General features: G+C 42.3%; 1 protein-coding gene across 6 annotated transcripts in view; it reads right to left on the reverse strand.

Moving 5' to 3' along the window:
• MRTFA (myocardin related transcription factor A) overlaps window positions 1-18,306 on the reverse strand; it is a 94,709-nt gene that overhangs the window by 44,399 nt on the left and 32,004 nt on the right. For 4 of the 6 annotated variants that reach the window (XR_005555793.1, XM_039335529.1, XM_039335527.1 and 1 more), the window contains exon 3: window positions 1,012-1,062. The exons of the other annotated variants lie outside the window; for them this stretch is intronic. Coding sequence is in view for 3 of the 4 variants with exons in the window: in XM_039335529.1 (XP_039191463.1) it covers window positions 1,012-1,062 (51 nt within the window). In the remaining variant the exon portion in view is untranslated. The remainder of the gene's footprint in view (window positions 1-1,011; window positions 1,063-18,306) is intronic. 6 annotated transcript variants of the gene reach the window in all.

The following is an 18,306-nucleotide window of genomic DNA, read 5'->3' on the forward strand; positions in this document are numbered from 1 at the left end:
GCTCAAAATGTCCCGTTGAACCTTTGCTCTTGCGTGCCAGTTTATAGCTTGAAGCTGAGCTCACACTGGGGTTAAGCAGATAAAAGAGACAGATACATCTAAAACGTAGACATCTGAAGATCAGAATCAATAAGCTTCTGGCCAAACTCTTGTCGGCAGCAAGTTCAGGCAGAGAAAAGTCTTTCTTTCATTATGGAATGTATATGCACGCATGCAGTAATGAGACTGAGCCTCAATCTTCACAATCAACACAATGACTGATGGAACGTTTCATGAAGCTATATGCGCTAACGGCCAACCTCATTCACCCAAAATAGTATGCAGTTGGTTTCTCTACTCAGAGCTCAAACATTTGCCAAGCCAGCAACACTATGTGATACAGTTCCAGCCTTCTTTGTTTCCAAATCTAAAACTTCAATGTCCACAAAGATGACATGGAAACTTGGGATCAACAAACTTCAAAACTACCTAATCCAAACTTAACTAATATTAAATTATAGCATCTGGAGTAAAGCCACTAAACTAAGTTAAATAAAAACATAACTTACTAAATTCTTTGCACAACTATTGTACAAAGAATAGTTTACTCTTAAATATTACAATACAACTGAGCCATTGTATCAGTAATATATTATACAACAGTGTTTCTTAATGTGTGGTGCTAGGACCCTGGGGGCAGAGACTCTCTTAGGGGTTACAAAATCAAAATTATTTGCCTGCCTATGTTGAAAATAGTATTAAAATCTTATCAATCATGAGAGCACCAGCAAATGTATCAATTTTAATTTTTAATATGGTAAATATTGATAACTGAAACAAAAGCTCTTCTGGAATCCTCCATAATTTTTAAAAGTTGGTATGATCTTGTGGGGAAAAAAATTAAAGAAACTCTAATCTATAATAACAGAATGAGTTCTAAATTTATTTCAGACCTATTAAGTTCCACCTATGGAATGCTTCTGGACATGAAAAACAGAATTGCAAGCATCTTTACATCTTTCAAGATTTCACCTTTAATAGTTCCATGAATAAAAATATTACACTCCTCTCCTTCGGGCCAATCTGTAAAATAAAAGAATAAAAATAAAAGCTCTACATAATTATTTAACCTAAAAGAAAATAATCATATATCCAGAGTACTTTTAAATATTCCTTACAACTTTTTAAAAAAATTTCCGAAGAATTATCTAGTACACTCTACTTTGGCAAAGGTTGTCATTAAATCTTTGCACAAATATATGTAGGCTTTTGAGTTGCTAGGTTTGGGTTACAACATTTAGCAGCATTTCACTTAGAAAGTAAGAAATAATAACTACAAATATAATGCTCTAGCACAGTGGTTCTCAACCTGTGGGTCGGGACCCCATTTGGGGTCAAACGACCATTTCACGGGGGTCGCCAAACAAGGCTGTCTGCCATTTTTTTCCCCTTTTCTTTGGCCACGCCCCTGGCACCCGGTGATGTATAAGTGGTTGGGGGTCACCACAACATGGGGAACTGTATTATGGGGTCGCGGCATTAGCAAGGTTGAGAACCACTGCTCTAGCAAAATAATTTCTTAAACAACTGCCTCTACAAAGGAAAGAAGGGAGCAATTTCATCCTTAGGAAATTTCCAGTCTGTCTCTAGGGACAAAGAGATGTTATTGCTGAACAAGAACAAAGTATTTGCCCCTTTTAAATTTCAGATTGAAAACCCCAAATATATAAGGCTTCTCCCAATAATTACACTCTGATTACTATAAAAACAAGAGGGAATACATGTATTTCTCATTGAACAATCACAATTGGGACTGCAATTCAATCATTAAAAGATCACTAAGTAAAACTGGGACTGTGCTTACGAACTTACTTCAGTATTCCTTTGCTTTACAGACCTATGAAGATCATAATTTTTAGGACTGATAAAGTTTTTCATCACTGTTGTAACTCTGGTCATTAAATGAGGCAGCTGTTAAGCAAGGACTACCTGTACAAGTTTAAAGGCTTTCAATCTATCTTCATAGGAATTATTTAAGCTATCAGAAACTATTTCAACTTGGAATTTTTCCGTAAGTCATTTGGTCCTGATAACTTTTAGAATAAAATATTTAATATAACGTTTACTGTACATGCCTGCACAGAGTATGCAGTTTATTTTTCCTGACAACTGGCTGCAGCTGCTCAAGCAACTCAAGAGTTTCCTAGCAATGGTGGACAGGTGGCCAAAAAAAAACTTCTCTCAAAGCAGAAGAGACAATCAGCTTGGGAATCTGCATTTCTGCCTAAACACTGAAACATTCTGCAGCGGTTCCTACTCTCCTAACAGACTCGCATGTACAGACCATATATTTTTGCCAGTGTCTGTTTCTTCTGCATAAACTTTGCTTTAAATACCATGAAGTATAGATGCAGGAATAGAAAATGAGTTAACCACAGTAATTACTACTATAAGCATAAGAAGGGAAGGGAAGGGAAGGGAAGGGAAGGGAAGGGAAGAGAAGAGAAGAGAAGAGAAGAGAAGAGAAGAGAAGAGAAGAGAAGAGAAGAGAAGAGAAGAGAAGAGAATTATATTCTGGAGGCAAATGGCTTCCCTATCTCATCCCAGTACTGTACTTGTGATTACTAAAAATATATCTAATAACTAATAAGATGTTTGAGCAATCTAATAAATTGTCAAAAATATAATTTAATGTTCAAGTACACTATGTCCAATGAAGATGACAATCAATTAAGAAGTCACTCTGAATTACTGTTCCAGATTTTGCCAAGAACATTTGGATATATAAATGCTTATTAAGTCTCAGAGATAGACACAATTGTATGTGAAAGTTCAGTTAAGATCAACCAGCGTGAATCCAAGAAGCTGTTTGAGGACATATCCCCCCTCTCTTGAAAATTTAACAGTGTTTTGCTTTCAGAATGTACCATTTTTTCTTACAAGATAATAGAGAACTTAAAAACAAGCAGTCAAAACCACATTGTTAAAACATTATTCTTAACCAATCTACTCCTTTTATTTTTTCCCCCCACTCTTCTGAGAATCATATACAGTGGGGCAAAAAAGTATTTAGTCAGCCACCAATTGTGCAAGTTCTCCCACTTAAAAAGATGAGAGAGTCCTGTAATTGTCATCATAGGTAGACCTCAACTATGAGAGACAAAATGAGAAAACAAATCCAGACAATCACATTGTCTGATCTGGAAAAAATTTATTTGCAAATTATGGTGGAAAATAAGTATGTGGTCAATATTAAAAGTTCATCTCAATACTTTGTTATATATCCTTTGTTGGCAATGACAGAGGTCAAACGTTTTCTGTAAGTCTTCACAAGGTTGGCACACACTGTTGCTGGTATGTTGGCCCATTCCTCCATGCAGATCTCCTCTAGAGCAGTGATGTTTTGGGGCTGTCGCTAGGCAACATGGACTTTCAACTCCCTCCAAAGGTTTTCTATGGGGTTGAGATCTGGAGACTGGCTAGGCCACTCCAGGACCTTGAAATGCTTCCTACGAAGCCACTCCTTTGTTGCCCGGGCGGTGTGTTTAGGATCATTGTCATGCTGAAAGACTCAGCCACGTTTCATCTTCAATGCCCCTGCTGATGGAAGGAGGTTTGCACTCAAAATCTCACGATACATGACCCCATTCATTCTTTCCTGTACACGGATCAGTCGTCCTGGTCCCTTTGTAGAGAAACAGCCCCAAAGCATGATGTTCATAGTAGGTATGGTGTTCTTTGGATGCAACTCAGCATTCTCTCTCCTCCAAACACGACGAGTTGTGTTTCTACCAAACAGTTCTACTTTGGTTTCATCTGACCATATGACATTCTCCCAATCCTCTTCTGGATCATCCAAATGCTCTCTAGCAAACCTCAGACAGGCCCAGACATGTACTGGCTTAAGCAGGGGGACATGTCTGGCACTGCAGGATCTGAGTCCCTGGCGGCGTAATGTGTTACTGATGGTTGCCTTTGTTATGTTGGTCCCAGCTCTCTGCAGGTCATTCATTCACTAGGTCCCCCCGTATGGTTCTGGGATTTTTGCTCACCGTTCTTGTGATCATGTTGACCCCACAGGGTGAGATCTTGCGTGGAGCCCCAGATCGAGGGAGATTATCAGTGGTCTTGTATGTCTTCCACTTTCTAATTATTGCTCCCACAGTTGATTTCTTCACACCAAGCTGCTTGCCTATTGCAGATTCAGTCTTCCCAGCCTGGTGCAGGTCTACAATTTTGTTTCTGGTGTCCTTCGACAGCTCTTTGGTCTTCACCATAGTGGAGTTTGGAGTGTGACTGTTTGAGGTTGTGGACAGGTGTCTTTTATACTGATAACAAGTTCAAACAGGTGCCATTAATACAGGTAATGAGTGGAGGACAGAGGAGCCTCTTAAAGAAGAAGTTACAGGTCTGTGAGAGCCAGAAATCTTGCTTGTTTGTAGGTGACCACATACTTATTTTCCACCATAATTTGCAAATAAATTCTTTCCAAATCAGACAATGTGATTATCTGGATTTGTTTTCTCATTTTGTCTCTCATAGTTGAGGTCTACCTATGATGACAATTACAGGCCTCTCTCATCTTTTTAAGTGGGAGAACTTGCACAATTGGTGGCTGACTAAATACTTTTTTGCCCCACTGTAAATAGAAAAAAAATAGCATTTTCTACCTTCACATGCTACCTGGAAGAATGAAGAAACATGCACCCCCTGCACTTCTTCTCTGGCATGATACTTTATCCAAGGAGGCCACCAATAAACCTTAGCTTGCCTATGGGGGGAAGGGGGTCAAATGTACTTTCAGAATCTCTTGGTTTCTAAGCCAGCATCTTCACCACTACACTAAACTGATAATTCCAGGAAAAGATGCATTTCATTAAAGGAGCTGCAAACAGATCTATGTTTGTACCTCTGGGCACTTCAAAATCCCTTTTCATTTTCAAGCTCAAACAACAATAATTTTTTATATACAGACCTCAATAACTTAGAGAGTAAATAAATCTGTTTTCTGTATGTTGTAAACACACATTAAAAATATTACATATGTACAAATTAATTACTTGGAATCCATTCCCTACATTGCCCTACTATCAGACTATTAATGTCATTTCCCCTAAAGATTTCTGATATAAGTCAATTCTATCAAGAGGCTTCAGGAATATTTTCCAATATTTTCTATTTATTGATTATTCTTCTTTACTTCCTTTTTTACAGTTTCGGGTGTTTAGGGAGATACAAAATTCTGGCTCTTGCTCTTCTGGCGGTCTCAATCATTATTAACTGAAGTTGTTATAGTATGTCTTTGATGTTGTTTCTTCATCTTCTTCTGAGTCTGCCCGCTGTTCTTTGACCTTCTCCTCTTTTTGTATATGCCTTGTATGGTATGAAATCCCATTCCACGTGAGCAAACCACTATTTGCTGTTTTTATATATAATTTAAGATTGGTTCTATGCCAATTCTTTCTCTCATGGTCTCATTTCTGATTTTATCTCTTCTGGTCACTCCAGCAGCTATTCTCAAGGAACTCATTTCTGTGATTAACTTCCATTTATGTTTTGTTGTAAGTATGCATGTTTGGTACTGGTAACATAGGGTGGGGGTGAATATGCTTTGTATGAAATGCTTCTTTGTGCTGATTGGTACTGCCTTATATTGTATGAGTGGAGCAAGGTATCCTAATACTTGGTTTGCCTTACTGCATCATATGTTAATCTCTTCATCCATTTTACCATCTTTGGTGAATGTTGTTCCTAGATATTTCAATTTTCATACTTTTTATGCTTGTTCCTTCTAAATACTATCTTTAGGGTATACTTTTTTCTTCCGATTGTTATTACTTCTGTTTTCTCTTTGTTGATTCTGGCATTCTTGATTCATGGCCATAAGATAATGTTGTAGTTTCATAGCTTTACTTGCTATCAATTCCCGATTATCTGCAAATAGCAGTTCATTGATATTATTTCCATTCTTGGGTTTGGCTTATTTGCTTATGCTGTCAATGTAGGTGATAAGCAATAGTGGTGATAATACACATCCGGTTTTACTCCAGATGTTACTGTGAAGGGTTCCAAAATTCTTTGGTTTGTTCCAACTATACTTCTGCAATCATATATAAGCTTTTGCATACTCTAATAAGATATTCACTTACTCCATATTGGATCAATGTTTACCATAACAATTTCTTGTCAACTCTATCAAATGTTTTTTCTTGGTTTACAAAGAGATTCTTATTGTATTCCATATTATTTTCTACTAGTTGTTTAAGCACAAAAACTGCATGTGTGCAGATTTCTTGATTGACAGATCAAATTTATGCACTACCTACCTACTACAAATGACTCTGAGCAGCTTACAAGTAAAAAAAAGTAAAACTTTTTAAGTTTCACTTTATTCTTGAGTTTGAAGACAAAAAAAGAATTTTGGAGTGCCCAGAGGTACAAACATAGGGCAGTTTGCAGCTCCTTTAATAAAATGCATCCTTTCCTGGAATTACCACTTTGATTCTGAGTACTAGGCCACAAAAGCTGGCTGAGTGACACTGAGCCATTTACAAGTTCCCAATCCATTTCCAACTTCGTTGTAGGTATATACAGTTCAGCTCCTTCCTCCAATGTCAGCCCAAACTGCTCATTTATGGTGTCCCTCAGGGCTTGGTATTCTCTCCTCTCTTGCTTAATATCTACATAAAGCTGTTGAGTGAGATCGTTCATCACCCCGTGTTGAGATATTATCAATATGCTGATGATATTCAGCTCTACATTTCTACATATGGTGACCCGAGTAATGATGTCTCTACCCTCTCATGAAGCCTGGTGGTTGTAGGGAGCTGAATGGGGAACCACAGACTTTGACTGAAGTGGCTTTGGATGCATGGAGCCCCAGGATATGAAGTTTTTGTCATCCCTAGTTCTGGATGGGGTTACCCAGTTCAGACCCAGTTTATAACGTGCGATTCTCTCATCTGCTACTCAAAGAGCAGGTCATGGGTGTGACTAGGAGAGCTTCTGGACAGCACAGGTTTGGCACCAGCTTCGACCTTTCCTGAATCATGATTCTCTGCATTCAGTTACTCAAGCCTGAGTCATCTTTGTCTGGAATCCTGCAGTGTGTTCTACATGGGACTACCATTGGAATACATTCAGCTGGTGCAAAGTGCGGCAGTAAGAGCAGTTTTTGGGGCCCCTAGGATGGCCTATATTACACGTATGCTCTGCAAACTTCACTGGCGATCAATTTGCTTCCGAGTGCAGTTCAAGATGCTAGTTATGATCTTTAAATCCCTTAATGACATAGATCTAGGCTATCTGATGAACCATTTCATCCCACTAGGACAAGCCCATCCTACTCATATCAGTAGAGAGGGCCTACTTAAGATCCTATTGATCAAAAAAACCCAACTATCGGGATAGAAAGGAGCCTCTAAGTTAAGAACTCCCCCCTCCCCCGTCCTTCTACAGGAGCCTGAAGACCTGGCTCTGCCAGGTGGCCTGGAGACCAAATGGGGGACTTCCATGCTGGAGGTGGGTGCTGGACTAACAGCAAACTCCCCCTCTCCCTCTTTCTCTCTGCTCTTCATCCACTCATTTTTTTTATCATGTTGATGTATTCTTTTTGTTTTCTCTTTCATTGTTTATTTTATTGTTTTATTAGTTTACTTTTGTTTTGTCTACTCTTTTTTCATTTCTTCCTTTTTATTTTTGTAAGTCACCTAGAGTAGCCCCTTAGTGAGAGAGGCAGCAAATAAATTTAACAACAACAACAACAATAATAATAATATATCATTAATCAAAATATAGTTGTTCAAATCATGGTTCAAACTGTGATATTTTGTTTATATACACACACACTCACTTTTATTTTTAAAGCGGTAGTGGTCTTATAAATTACAGACTACACATGGTATGTTGAATATGCATCTACATTCTATTTCAGAAATACTATGAAAATCCCTCCTCACTGGTGCCAGAAAAGCATGTTTATAACTGTAGCTAAACAGGTTTTGGAGAAAGTTGTACTATTCTGGAAACCAGTGTGCTTTCAAAATCACAGATTTATCAAATGCACTGGATATGTTGGGAAAATTTTGAATAAAAACATGGCTTTTTTAATCTGTAGAGGGAGCTAAATTATTTTAAAGTTCTGGCTTATATATGTGATTCTCAAATAATTCACAAATGCATGAAGAACTATTCTAGGATTTCAATAGAGCATGTACTATATATTGAATTAAGGAAATATCATGAAATCAAACTGTTGAAGGTAGAAAAGCAATAACATTCCAGAATACTCACAAGCACAGTCAGGCTAAACATGCAAAATCAATTTTACAGGAGATTGAATTTAAAAAGCAGCATTTTTAACAAGATGTTTCTCGACACATTGTGACAATCTTAGTTCATATTAAACAACAGAATTTTTTAAAGAAGTACAGGGGATCATCAAATAAAACTGGGGATCATTAAATAAAACTCTTATCTGAAATTTAGAATTTTCCTTGGTCTGTACTATCAATATAAGAATCACACATTCTTTTACCAAAGATTGGAAGTTAATTGTCAGGTACTAATTTTAGGTGGTTCCATCTCTAACATGATAAATATTCCTCTCTTCACTATTGGATTCAAAATCTGTAACACAGGCAGTGAATTGGTATTTTTTTAATAGCCTTAAATCTGACTACTGGTGACAAAAAATACATTCATAAGTGCTCTATAAAAGATGTAGGGGAATAGGAATTTCCAAAGAAAATTACCTTCATTAAATTATGAAACATTTGGCAGCTATTTATTTAAATTTCAGAAAATTATTCTTACTCTTGAGTCATCTGAAACTATGTAGCAGGAATGAGAGAGAAAAGAGGACTACTTTCTTCATAGTTAATTTTCAAAATTAAATATTGACTATCTTCATGCTCACAAGCACTATCTATACACTTACAAGCATTCTTCCCATTACAATTATTGTAATGAATCTTCAGTTATTGGCCCAATTGGCATCATCAGAAATCATTGTTCTAGCAGAATCACTATGGTTCTTTTCAATATAGATTTAACCAATGAGAGTAAACTGCAGATATTCAAAGTTTACTTTCTAAACACATTTCCTTAACTCTAGGAACTTTCTTGCTCAAATTAGCTACTTTATAGATACAGTCCAGAATCAAACTACATAGTAATTCCAATAGATTTGAGCTAATTAACTATACAAAAAAGAGAATTCATTTAATTTATTTTTGTTAAAAAAGGAAGAATAGGCTGTATGTCAGGAGTGTCAAACTGCCGGCCCATGGGCCGGACGCATCCCATCGAAGCCGCGCCCACCCCATTGCCGGCAATGGCAAAACTGTCCCGATACTTCATGCAACATCATGAGTTTGACACGTTTGCTGTATGTTGACCCTTTAATTCCCTAGACAGTTATATTGATACGGCAGCTGTCTTCTAGAAATCAGACACTATATGCTGTTGAAAAGGGGCGTTGACTTACCTGAACGCCTTTTCTCAGCACGGAGATGGATAATCCACGCAGTGGGTTGAGACTGTATTCCTGGCCAATCAGATCAGTCAGCCAAAGTTGCCACGCCCCGTCTTGGACCATGATCCTCCAGTCTTGACTCGAGCGCAGCCATTGACTGACAGTAAGACGTTTTGGCTCCACTAAATATACCCTATTATTCTAGTCTATAAGGGTGGGTGTGGATTATCCATCTCCGTGCTGAGAAAAGGCGTTCAGGTAAGTCAACGCCCCTTCTCCAGCACTGGAGATGGATAATCCACGCAGTGGGACATACCAAAGCCTATTGTCCCTTGGGTTGGGGAATAGACTGGTCCCGTGTGCAACTTTGGTCTAGCACCTGCTGGAGAACCCTCCTACCGAAGGAGGCCTCTGCAGAGGAGTACCTGTCGATTTTGTAATGACGAATGAATGGAGAGGGCGAGGCCCAAGTGGCTGCCCTGCATACCTCTTCAATAGAAGCCTGCATGGCCCATGCTGCTGAGGTGGCAGCACTCCTTGTGGAATGGGCCGTGATATGCTTGGGGACTTGCAAGGACTCCGCCTGGTATGCCCCCGTGATGCATGCCCTAATCCACCTACCGATGGTAGAGGACGAGACCTTCCGGCCCCTAGTAGCAGGGTTGAAGGATATGAAAAGCGCTTCCGAGCGTCGGAATTCCGCTGTGCGTGAAATGTAATGTCTTAGTGCCCTGCGTACGTCCAAGGTGTGCCATTGTTGCTCCAGGGGATGAGCTGGGTTTGGACAGAAGTCTGGTAGGACTATTTCCTGTGATCTGTGAAAAAGGGAGTTGACCTTTGGAATGAATGAAGGGTCTATTCTTAGGACTACCTTGTCCCTGTGAAAATGGCACAGGTCCTTCCTCATTGAGAGAGAAGCTAACTCGGATATCCGCCGAGCTGACGTGATGGCTACCAAGAATGCTACCTTATGGGTCAGATAGCGAATGTCACATGTTTTGAGTGGTTCGAAGGGCGCTCTGGTAAGAGCTTGTAGTACTCGTGGTAGTTCCCACGATGGATACCTGTGCACGGTTGGCGGTCTGATGTTTGCAGCCCCCTTGAGGAAGGATCGTATTAAGGGATGCTTGCCCAAGGATTCACCGGGGCTGGCAGAAAGTATAGTTGAGAGGGCGGCGATTTGCCTGCGCAGTGTGTTTGGCGAGAGGTCCCTCTCTAGGCCATCTAGTAAAAATTCTAGGATCTTGGGAATTGTGATCCCTTCGAGTAACAATTCCTGTTTAGAGCACCATGATTGGAAGCTTCTCCACGTGGCCTCGTAGATACGGTTCGTGGAGGGGCGCCTTGATGCCTGTATGACCCTAATTACACCCTGTGAGCAAGCCCCCTTGGCTAAAATTGACCGTTCAAGAGCCAGACGGCTAGTTGTAGCCATTGTGGCTCTGGGTGGGAGATCTCCCCCTGCTTGAGGGAGATCCTCTCCGGAGGAATCCGCCATGGATTCGTGCGGGAGAGACTCCTCAAGTCTGCGAACCAAGGTCTCCTTGGCCAATAAGGGGCCACAAGGATTACCTCGGCCCTTTCCCGCAGAATCTTGCGTACTACCGCCGGAAGGAGAGGTAAGGGTGGAAACGCGTACAGGAGCCCCCTTGGCCATGGGCTCCGTAACGCGTCCGTCTGCTCTGCTCCCTTGGATGGGAATCGGGAGAAGAAGCGAGTTAGGTGGGCATTGGAAGGAGAGGCAAAAAGGTCCACCTGGGGAAGCCCGAAGCGGTGACAGACCTCCCTGAAGATCCTCGGGTGTAGTTGCCACTCCGAGTGATCTATTGTTGATCTGCTCAACAGATCTGCTTGGATGTTTGCCTCCCCCGATATGTGGTCGGCCTTTATGGAGGCCAGATTTTGTTCCGCCCAGGCCCCCAGTAGGAGGGCCTCGGCCGAGAGCGAGCGAGAGTGTGTGCCCCCCTGACGGTTTATGTGGGCCTTGGCTGTCACGTTGTCCGTCAGGACCAGTACGTGCCTGCCTTTTATGCTGCTGTGAAAATGCCTTAACGCTAGGTGAATAGCCCGCAGCTCGAGCCAGTTTATGTTGTGTCGGAGATCCACCGCTGACCAGCGGCCCTGTGTCCACTTGGTCCCCAAGTGGCCTCCCCAGCCGAATAAGCTCGCATCTGTTGTGACTACTACTCTGTCTGGTTCCCTGAAGGGGGACCCCCTGAGGAGAGCTGGAGATAGCCACCACCTGAGGGAGTGTCGTACTCTCAGAGGTATGCCTACCCTCTTCCGGGATGCACTGATTTGTTGTCTCTGAAACGGGAGCATGAACCATTGCAGTTCTCTTGAGTGCAGCCTTGCCCAAGGAACTATTGCTATGGTCGATATCATCTTCCCTAGCAGCTGGGAGAGGCAGACCAGCGTCACTGACTGACCGCGGCTTACCTGTTTTACGGCTTTCTTTATGCTGCTGAGGCGTTCCTGTGATAGGTACACCTTGCATTCCTTTGTGTCTATGACCGCTCCCAGGTGGAGTATTCTCGTAGTTGGGGTTAGATGGCTCTTTGGAAAGTTCACCGAGAAGCCGTGGTCCTGCAGCATTTTTATCACTAACTTTAGGTCCGCCCGAGACTGCTGGGCGGACGATGACTGGATTAGAATATCGTCCAGGTAGCACTGGACTCTGACTGGTACGTTTCTTAGTTGTGCTGCCAGAACCGCCAGAATCTTGGTGAACACCCTGGGCGCTGATGACAGGCCGAATGGAAGTGCCCTGTATTGAAAATGGTGCCCCCTGTAGGCAAACCGTAGAAAGCGGCGGTGAGCCAGAGAGATAGGGATGTGCAAGTATGCCTCCGTGAGGTCGATCGATGCCAGAAAATCCCCTTTCCTTACGCTTCCAAGGATGGAGCGTAGTGTCTGCATTTTGAATTTGCGGTATTTTATGTAGAAATTTAGCCTTTTCAAATCCAAAACGGCTCTCCAACCCCCCGAGGGTTTTGGGACCACGAAGAGGATAGAATAAAACCCCTGGTCTCTCTGGTTCATAGGCACCGGCTCTACGGCCCGTATGTTTAGAAGGTGCTGAACGGCCTCGTTCATGAGCCTTCTCTTTGTTGGGTTTGTGGGACAGGGGCACGGGCGGAAGCGGTTCGGGGGCTTTGAGAGAAATTCTAGATATAGACCATGACGTATGGTGTTCCTGACCCATACGTCCGTGGTGGTCTCTTCCCACTGGGGAGCAAACCCTGCTAGTCTGCCCCCTATGGGAAGGTCTGGGCGGGAGTCATCTGGTACGGCGGAAGGGGCGGTTGTTCCCCCGAAAGGGCCGTCTTCCCTGTGTTTGCCTATGTCTTGTGTTCTGTCTGTCCCCCTGTCTTTCCCTATCCTGTCTAGCTTGGAAGGGTTGGGAATTTTGAAAGTAGTTGACCCTGGCTTCCGTACGAAAGGATTGTTTCCTTCCCCAGGAGCCGGGTCTCTTGTCCTGCCTTTTAAGCATGTGTTTAAGGACCTTGCGCTTGTCCTTGTTCTCTGTCAGGTATGGCGTTAGTGCCTCACCAAACAGCTTTGCCCCTTGGTACGGAGCCGAAGCCAATTTCCACTTGGATTTGGTATCCGCCTGCCAGTTCTTTAGCCAGAGGATGCGCCTGCTCGTGTTGTTTGCCGCCATTGCCTTGGCTGAAAACTTGGTCGCTAACAGTGTTGCGTCCGACGCATATTCCGTGGCCGCTACCATTTTGCTGAGTTCCTGATGAGTGCGTATATCTTCCATGGGAACCCGGCCCTGTAGCTCACGGAGCCAACAAAGTGTGGCTCTGGTGAAAAAGGACGCGGAGGTAGACGCCCTGGTAGCCCAAGCTATTGCCTGGTGCGTTCTCCTGTAGTTGGACTCACTCTTTCGGTCCTCGGCTTTAAGAGCCTCAGCAAAATCTCCTGATATGGCCGTGTCCGATATCAGGGGACCTATGGGTTCGTCCACCACCGGCACCTCTAATGTTCCCTCTAGCTCCTTTGCTACGTTAAATAGCTTCCTCTCCGCATTGCTAGGAAGCGGTAGGGAGGTTGGCGCTGCCCACTGTTTCCTTATTGTGTTTAGGAACATGGTCGGGCATGGTATGCGGTGTTGAGTGGTTACCTTTTCGGCGAACGTCGGCTCAGCCTCCGTGTCAACTGTGACAGGCTCCGCTGGTGTCCCATGCCCCAGATGGGCTGTGGCCTCAGCCTTGCGCAGAATAGTAACAAAAAGAGAAGGGTTAAACAGGCCGCTGAAGGACGGCCCTTGAGGTGAGGTGTCCTCCTCCTCCTCAGACATTTGAATCCCTTGTGACGTACCTGGCTGGTCCAGGTAAGCTTCCTCAGAGACCGACGAGTCTGAGACGGAGGAGAGGTCCTGATGGTCCTCCGTTTCCTCCCGATGCCTCGTTCTAAGTCCTAGAGACTTGGCTTTTGAAGTTTGAGCCCTGGCCTCAAATGCACGGTCCACTGCCTGTGCTATTAGGGTAGCTAGCAGATCCCCCGTCAATGCAGGAGGAGTGACCATTGCCTGGGACCCTGCAGGTGCTGTGGTTAGCATGGTCCTCGGGGTTTCCTGCAACCTCCGTGGGGAGGGGGATCGGGAGAGCGATGAGAATTCGCCTATCCCACCCTCTGTTTGGGACTGTGATGAGCTCCCTAATGACCAAATGGCCCGTGGGGATGAAGGGAGACCCAGCGGTAGATCAGAACCTATTCCCCCATTCTGCCTATTTTCAATTCTGGCCCTTTTCTGGGCTCTGTCGAACTCTTTTTCTAGGGCTTGGTGTCTTCTGATTGCCTGTTTGTCAGCCTTCTTTGATGACTTCCTTGCAGCCTTTCTAGGGGCTGCAGAGGATTCCGAATCCTCTGAAGCAGGTGCTCCAGAGGATGAAGGCGGGGCTCCAGTGGAGGGAATGATTGCTTCCTCCATTCTCCACTAACGCTGGGCCGCGATAGGGGGGACCCAGGTAGTAGGAGAGCTCCAACTTTGAGTAAGGACAGGCGCACTACTGGGGGCGTCTGGAACTCAGGAGCAGACTCTGCCAAATTGTCAGAGTTAGTCACTGTGCACGGATAAGAACAGGCACGCTAATGGGAATGCCTGGAACCCGGCTTGACTATGGTGGGTAAGGACAGGCACGCGACTGGGGATGCCTGGAACCCACCACTAAATCCAGAGGCGTACGGGCCACTAATGGGGGACCCGAAGTCTGGAAGGAGCCAAAGGCAACTAAACACAGTTAGTTATGAAAGGTTCTTATTTACTTTAGGTAGAAGACACCAAGTCCTGGCATCAGTAGCTATGTGTCTGATTTGAATGTCTCTGAATGACTAATAGATGCTTTAGTACCCCAGTACTGCTTGCCTATTATTCACTCCAGCGGCTGAACCTAGCTTCCTTAAGGAACTTTAACTCCCCTGTTTGGACAAAAAATATGGCCGCCGCTGCCAGGAAACTACTGCGCATGTGTTAACAAGGCTGCCTATGCCACGTGCGGTTGTAACAAAGAGCTGCGCGTGCTTCCAGCTGTGCAGACAATGGCGCCTCGTTTAAAAAATCCTGAGCAGCCTGGAGTGAAAAGACTGCTCCTTCGCACGCCAGCTGTTTCCCTTACTCAATCTCCCTCCCAGCATGCGTCCCCTTTGTCCTCCGCTTCCCTCGCTAACTGCTTGCCTTTCTGTCTTTTTTTTTGTTTGTTTGTTTGTTTTAAACGCGAGGGGTTGCCCGAGCCTCCCCCCCGTTTGTTTAAGGCGGCTGCCGGCTGTTGGAAGGTGGCTGGGGTTGGTTAGGGAGGGGAGTTAGGGATTTCCCCCTTTTAAGTGGGGGAGGTTTCCCCTGTAGGAATCTGACTTCCTGAGTTTTACAATTTAGCAAGGAAATTTTTGAGTGGTCAATTAAATTGAATTAAATTATCTCTAATTAACTTTTAAACTAAGCAATTTCAGCTACTAGAAAAAATCCCCCCTAATGGAAAGGAACTATACCTGCCCAGGAGCCAAAAGTTCTAGATGTGTCTTCATGGCGAGATCAGTCAAGACTGGAGGATCATGGTCCAAGACGGGGCGTGGCAACTTTGGCTGACTGATCTGATTGGCCAGGAATACAGTCTCAACCCACTGCGTGGATTATCCATCTCCAGTGCTGGAGAACAGTAGTTTTCAACCCCCAATGAACAAAAATTCTGACCATGTTAAAAATAATTAGAACACATACCCATTTCAATTGGCATTGATTTTCACAGGCAAAAGTATGTTGATTCACATATCAATTTAATAAAAATACTAAGAGATTCTTCTCATGCAAATTGTTCTTTCGCAGAACAAGATATTATCTGAGTAAGTTACAATACTAAGTTTATTACATTCAGAAAGGCTCAGTATATTCTGATGTAACTATGTCTGGTTTCTTTGAGGAAGATTTTCCATTTCATAAATTAAATGGCTGAACTGGGGGAGTATTAAAACTACAAACATATTTTGACAATAGACTGAAATCTGTCTGCTAAATTTGGCTCAGGGTATTCTAAATAACAGACAGTTTTTTAAAATAACATAAGTCGGATTTACCCATTTTTCCAGTCCATGTCTTCAGATCAATTAGAAGTTGTTCTCCTTACTAAAGATATTGAAATGATTACATCTGTCTGTCTGTCTATCTAATTTATATGGCTGCTTATGTCATAAGAAGAATGACAAGCTTTAATTCAAATACTTGAGTGATTTTGGATCATGGCTATAATCTAAGTCATGGTAATATTCTTTGATTTCAATGACTGGCACTACAACTTATTATTGCATTTTTAATTTGCCATATATTCTATAAATTTCACATGTATCTACATAAGAACCAATATTATACCAATTTTAAAGATAACCAACTGAAGTTGAAAGCTTGCTGATGAATCAAGTGTGTGAAATGAGCCTATAAGGCCGGAAATTACGGTAGTTTCCGGCGTATAAGATGACTTTCTAGGCATGGAAATCGGTGCCGAAGTCGGGGTTTGTCTCATACGCCAGATCAACTTATACGCCAGAAAATACGGTATGTACATTTTATTCAAGTTATATATATTCAAAAGATCCTAAAATACATTATATGTTATTACACTTTTAGAAAAAATGATTAAACTAATAGTTAAAACTTTCAAGCTAACCTCAACACTTAAAAACAATGCATACATTCATGAAATTTTCATGGGACCACAAGAAAAATGCCACTGCTTTTGAGTATAATTATTTTAATTTACCAATCTAAACTATTATTCCCCAGTAATATAACATCCTTCTAATAACTAGGCTCAGCCTTGCTTAAGTTCCAGATCTAAACGATCAATTGATTACTATCATGTAGTATAGTGAGGCAACTAGAAGTATTTGAAGTAATGAAGCTTTTGACATTTCACAGGCAATCAATGAGTATCCAGCAGTTAGTTTCCTTTTATGTGGTTATATGCAAAATGAAATTGAACAAATATAAAGCAAGCAAGTGATAAGGGGGAAGGAGGAAAAAGGGTCAGGCACAGGAGACATTGCCTATAGAAATGGCTTGGGTTTTTTTTCTTCCCTCTCTTTGCAGAAAAATTGGAGAGGAAGGAATTACAAAAGAATAAGCAGACACATTGTGCAGAGTGCACTGGGCTGTTTGGGTATCCCATTCATAACTGCCAGGACTTTCCTGTAATATGAGCCTACTTGCTCATTTGCAAACCCTTCATCTCTAGTTTCTTTGCTCTGCAAGGATGGGGAGAATAAATGGTCAGGCACATGACAACATGTATTGGCTGTAATGGCAATCATGTGATTGAGAGACACAATTTGTAAATGCAGGCACTGGTTGCAAATGCAATTATGTTTTTAACACCACTGTAACTTTGAATGGTTGCTGAACAAGGTAGTTGGTAAGTGAGGACGGCCTATACAACCATTTCAAACAGAACATATCCAGAATTTCTCTGTCATGTTTGATAGAGTGCTATAGAATGAATAGGTGAGAGGAAACTACCCATTAACCTCTAACATTAAGTTCATCTGCCCCAAGATTAACATTCCATACATTTCTTTAAACCGAATTTCTCCAAAATGTATTTTTCTTTTCACAGAAAAAACTGCTTAGTTGATGTGTCCTTGCAGATTAACAAGCTACTGCAAGTTCCATCCAACCTGATTTGAAGTGTGACCGAGAGAGTCAAGTTGCCAGGAATGTGAAATAAACAAAATCAGACCAAAACTGATAATAATCACAGCTTTGGAGGCCTTAGGGTAGATGAAAGATTACTGCTTCAGTTAACTAAAGATGTGCTGGGGACAAAAAGCAAGAGCATTATATGATGATTGATTGTAAATGACAGCAAAATTTGTGAGTAAAAAAGTGATTTTTTAAAAAAAAAGTATTAGTAAGACATCCAGCCTGCAGTACTAGAAACCACTCACTACCAGCTGCTCACTAATATATAAATGTATTTGTTGTTAATTGCGAAGTCGTGTCCGACCCATCGCGACAAATTAAATTATCATAATTAACTGAATTATTTATCAATGAAATTATAAACACAGGAAAGTTTTAAACAATGGAAGGGAATTTTTTAAAATAGTTCAGGAAAATTGACAATTAGAAATCATGTTATGGTGGGCTACCTAAGATTTGAATAAAGCCAAATGATCTAGTACACGGGTGTCAAACTTGCCGCATCACGTGACATGTCACGATGTATCGCGACTTTTTTTGCATTGCCGGACCTGGGGTGGGCATGACCTCTGGATGATGCAACCGGCCTGCGAGCCAGCAGTTTGACACCCCTGATCTAGTATGAACAGTTGATCACTTTAGCCCCCTACCAAATTCT

Source organism: Crotalus tigris, unplaced genomic scaffold, assembly GCF_016545835.1.
Source record: "Crotalus tigris isolate CLP2741 ecotype Arizona unplaced genomic scaffold, ASM1654583v1 scf7180000017644.4837335, whole genome shotgun sequence".
Classification (NCBI taxonomy): Eukaryota; Metazoa; Chordata; class Lepidosauria; order Squamata; family Viperidae; genus Crotalus; species Crotalus tigris.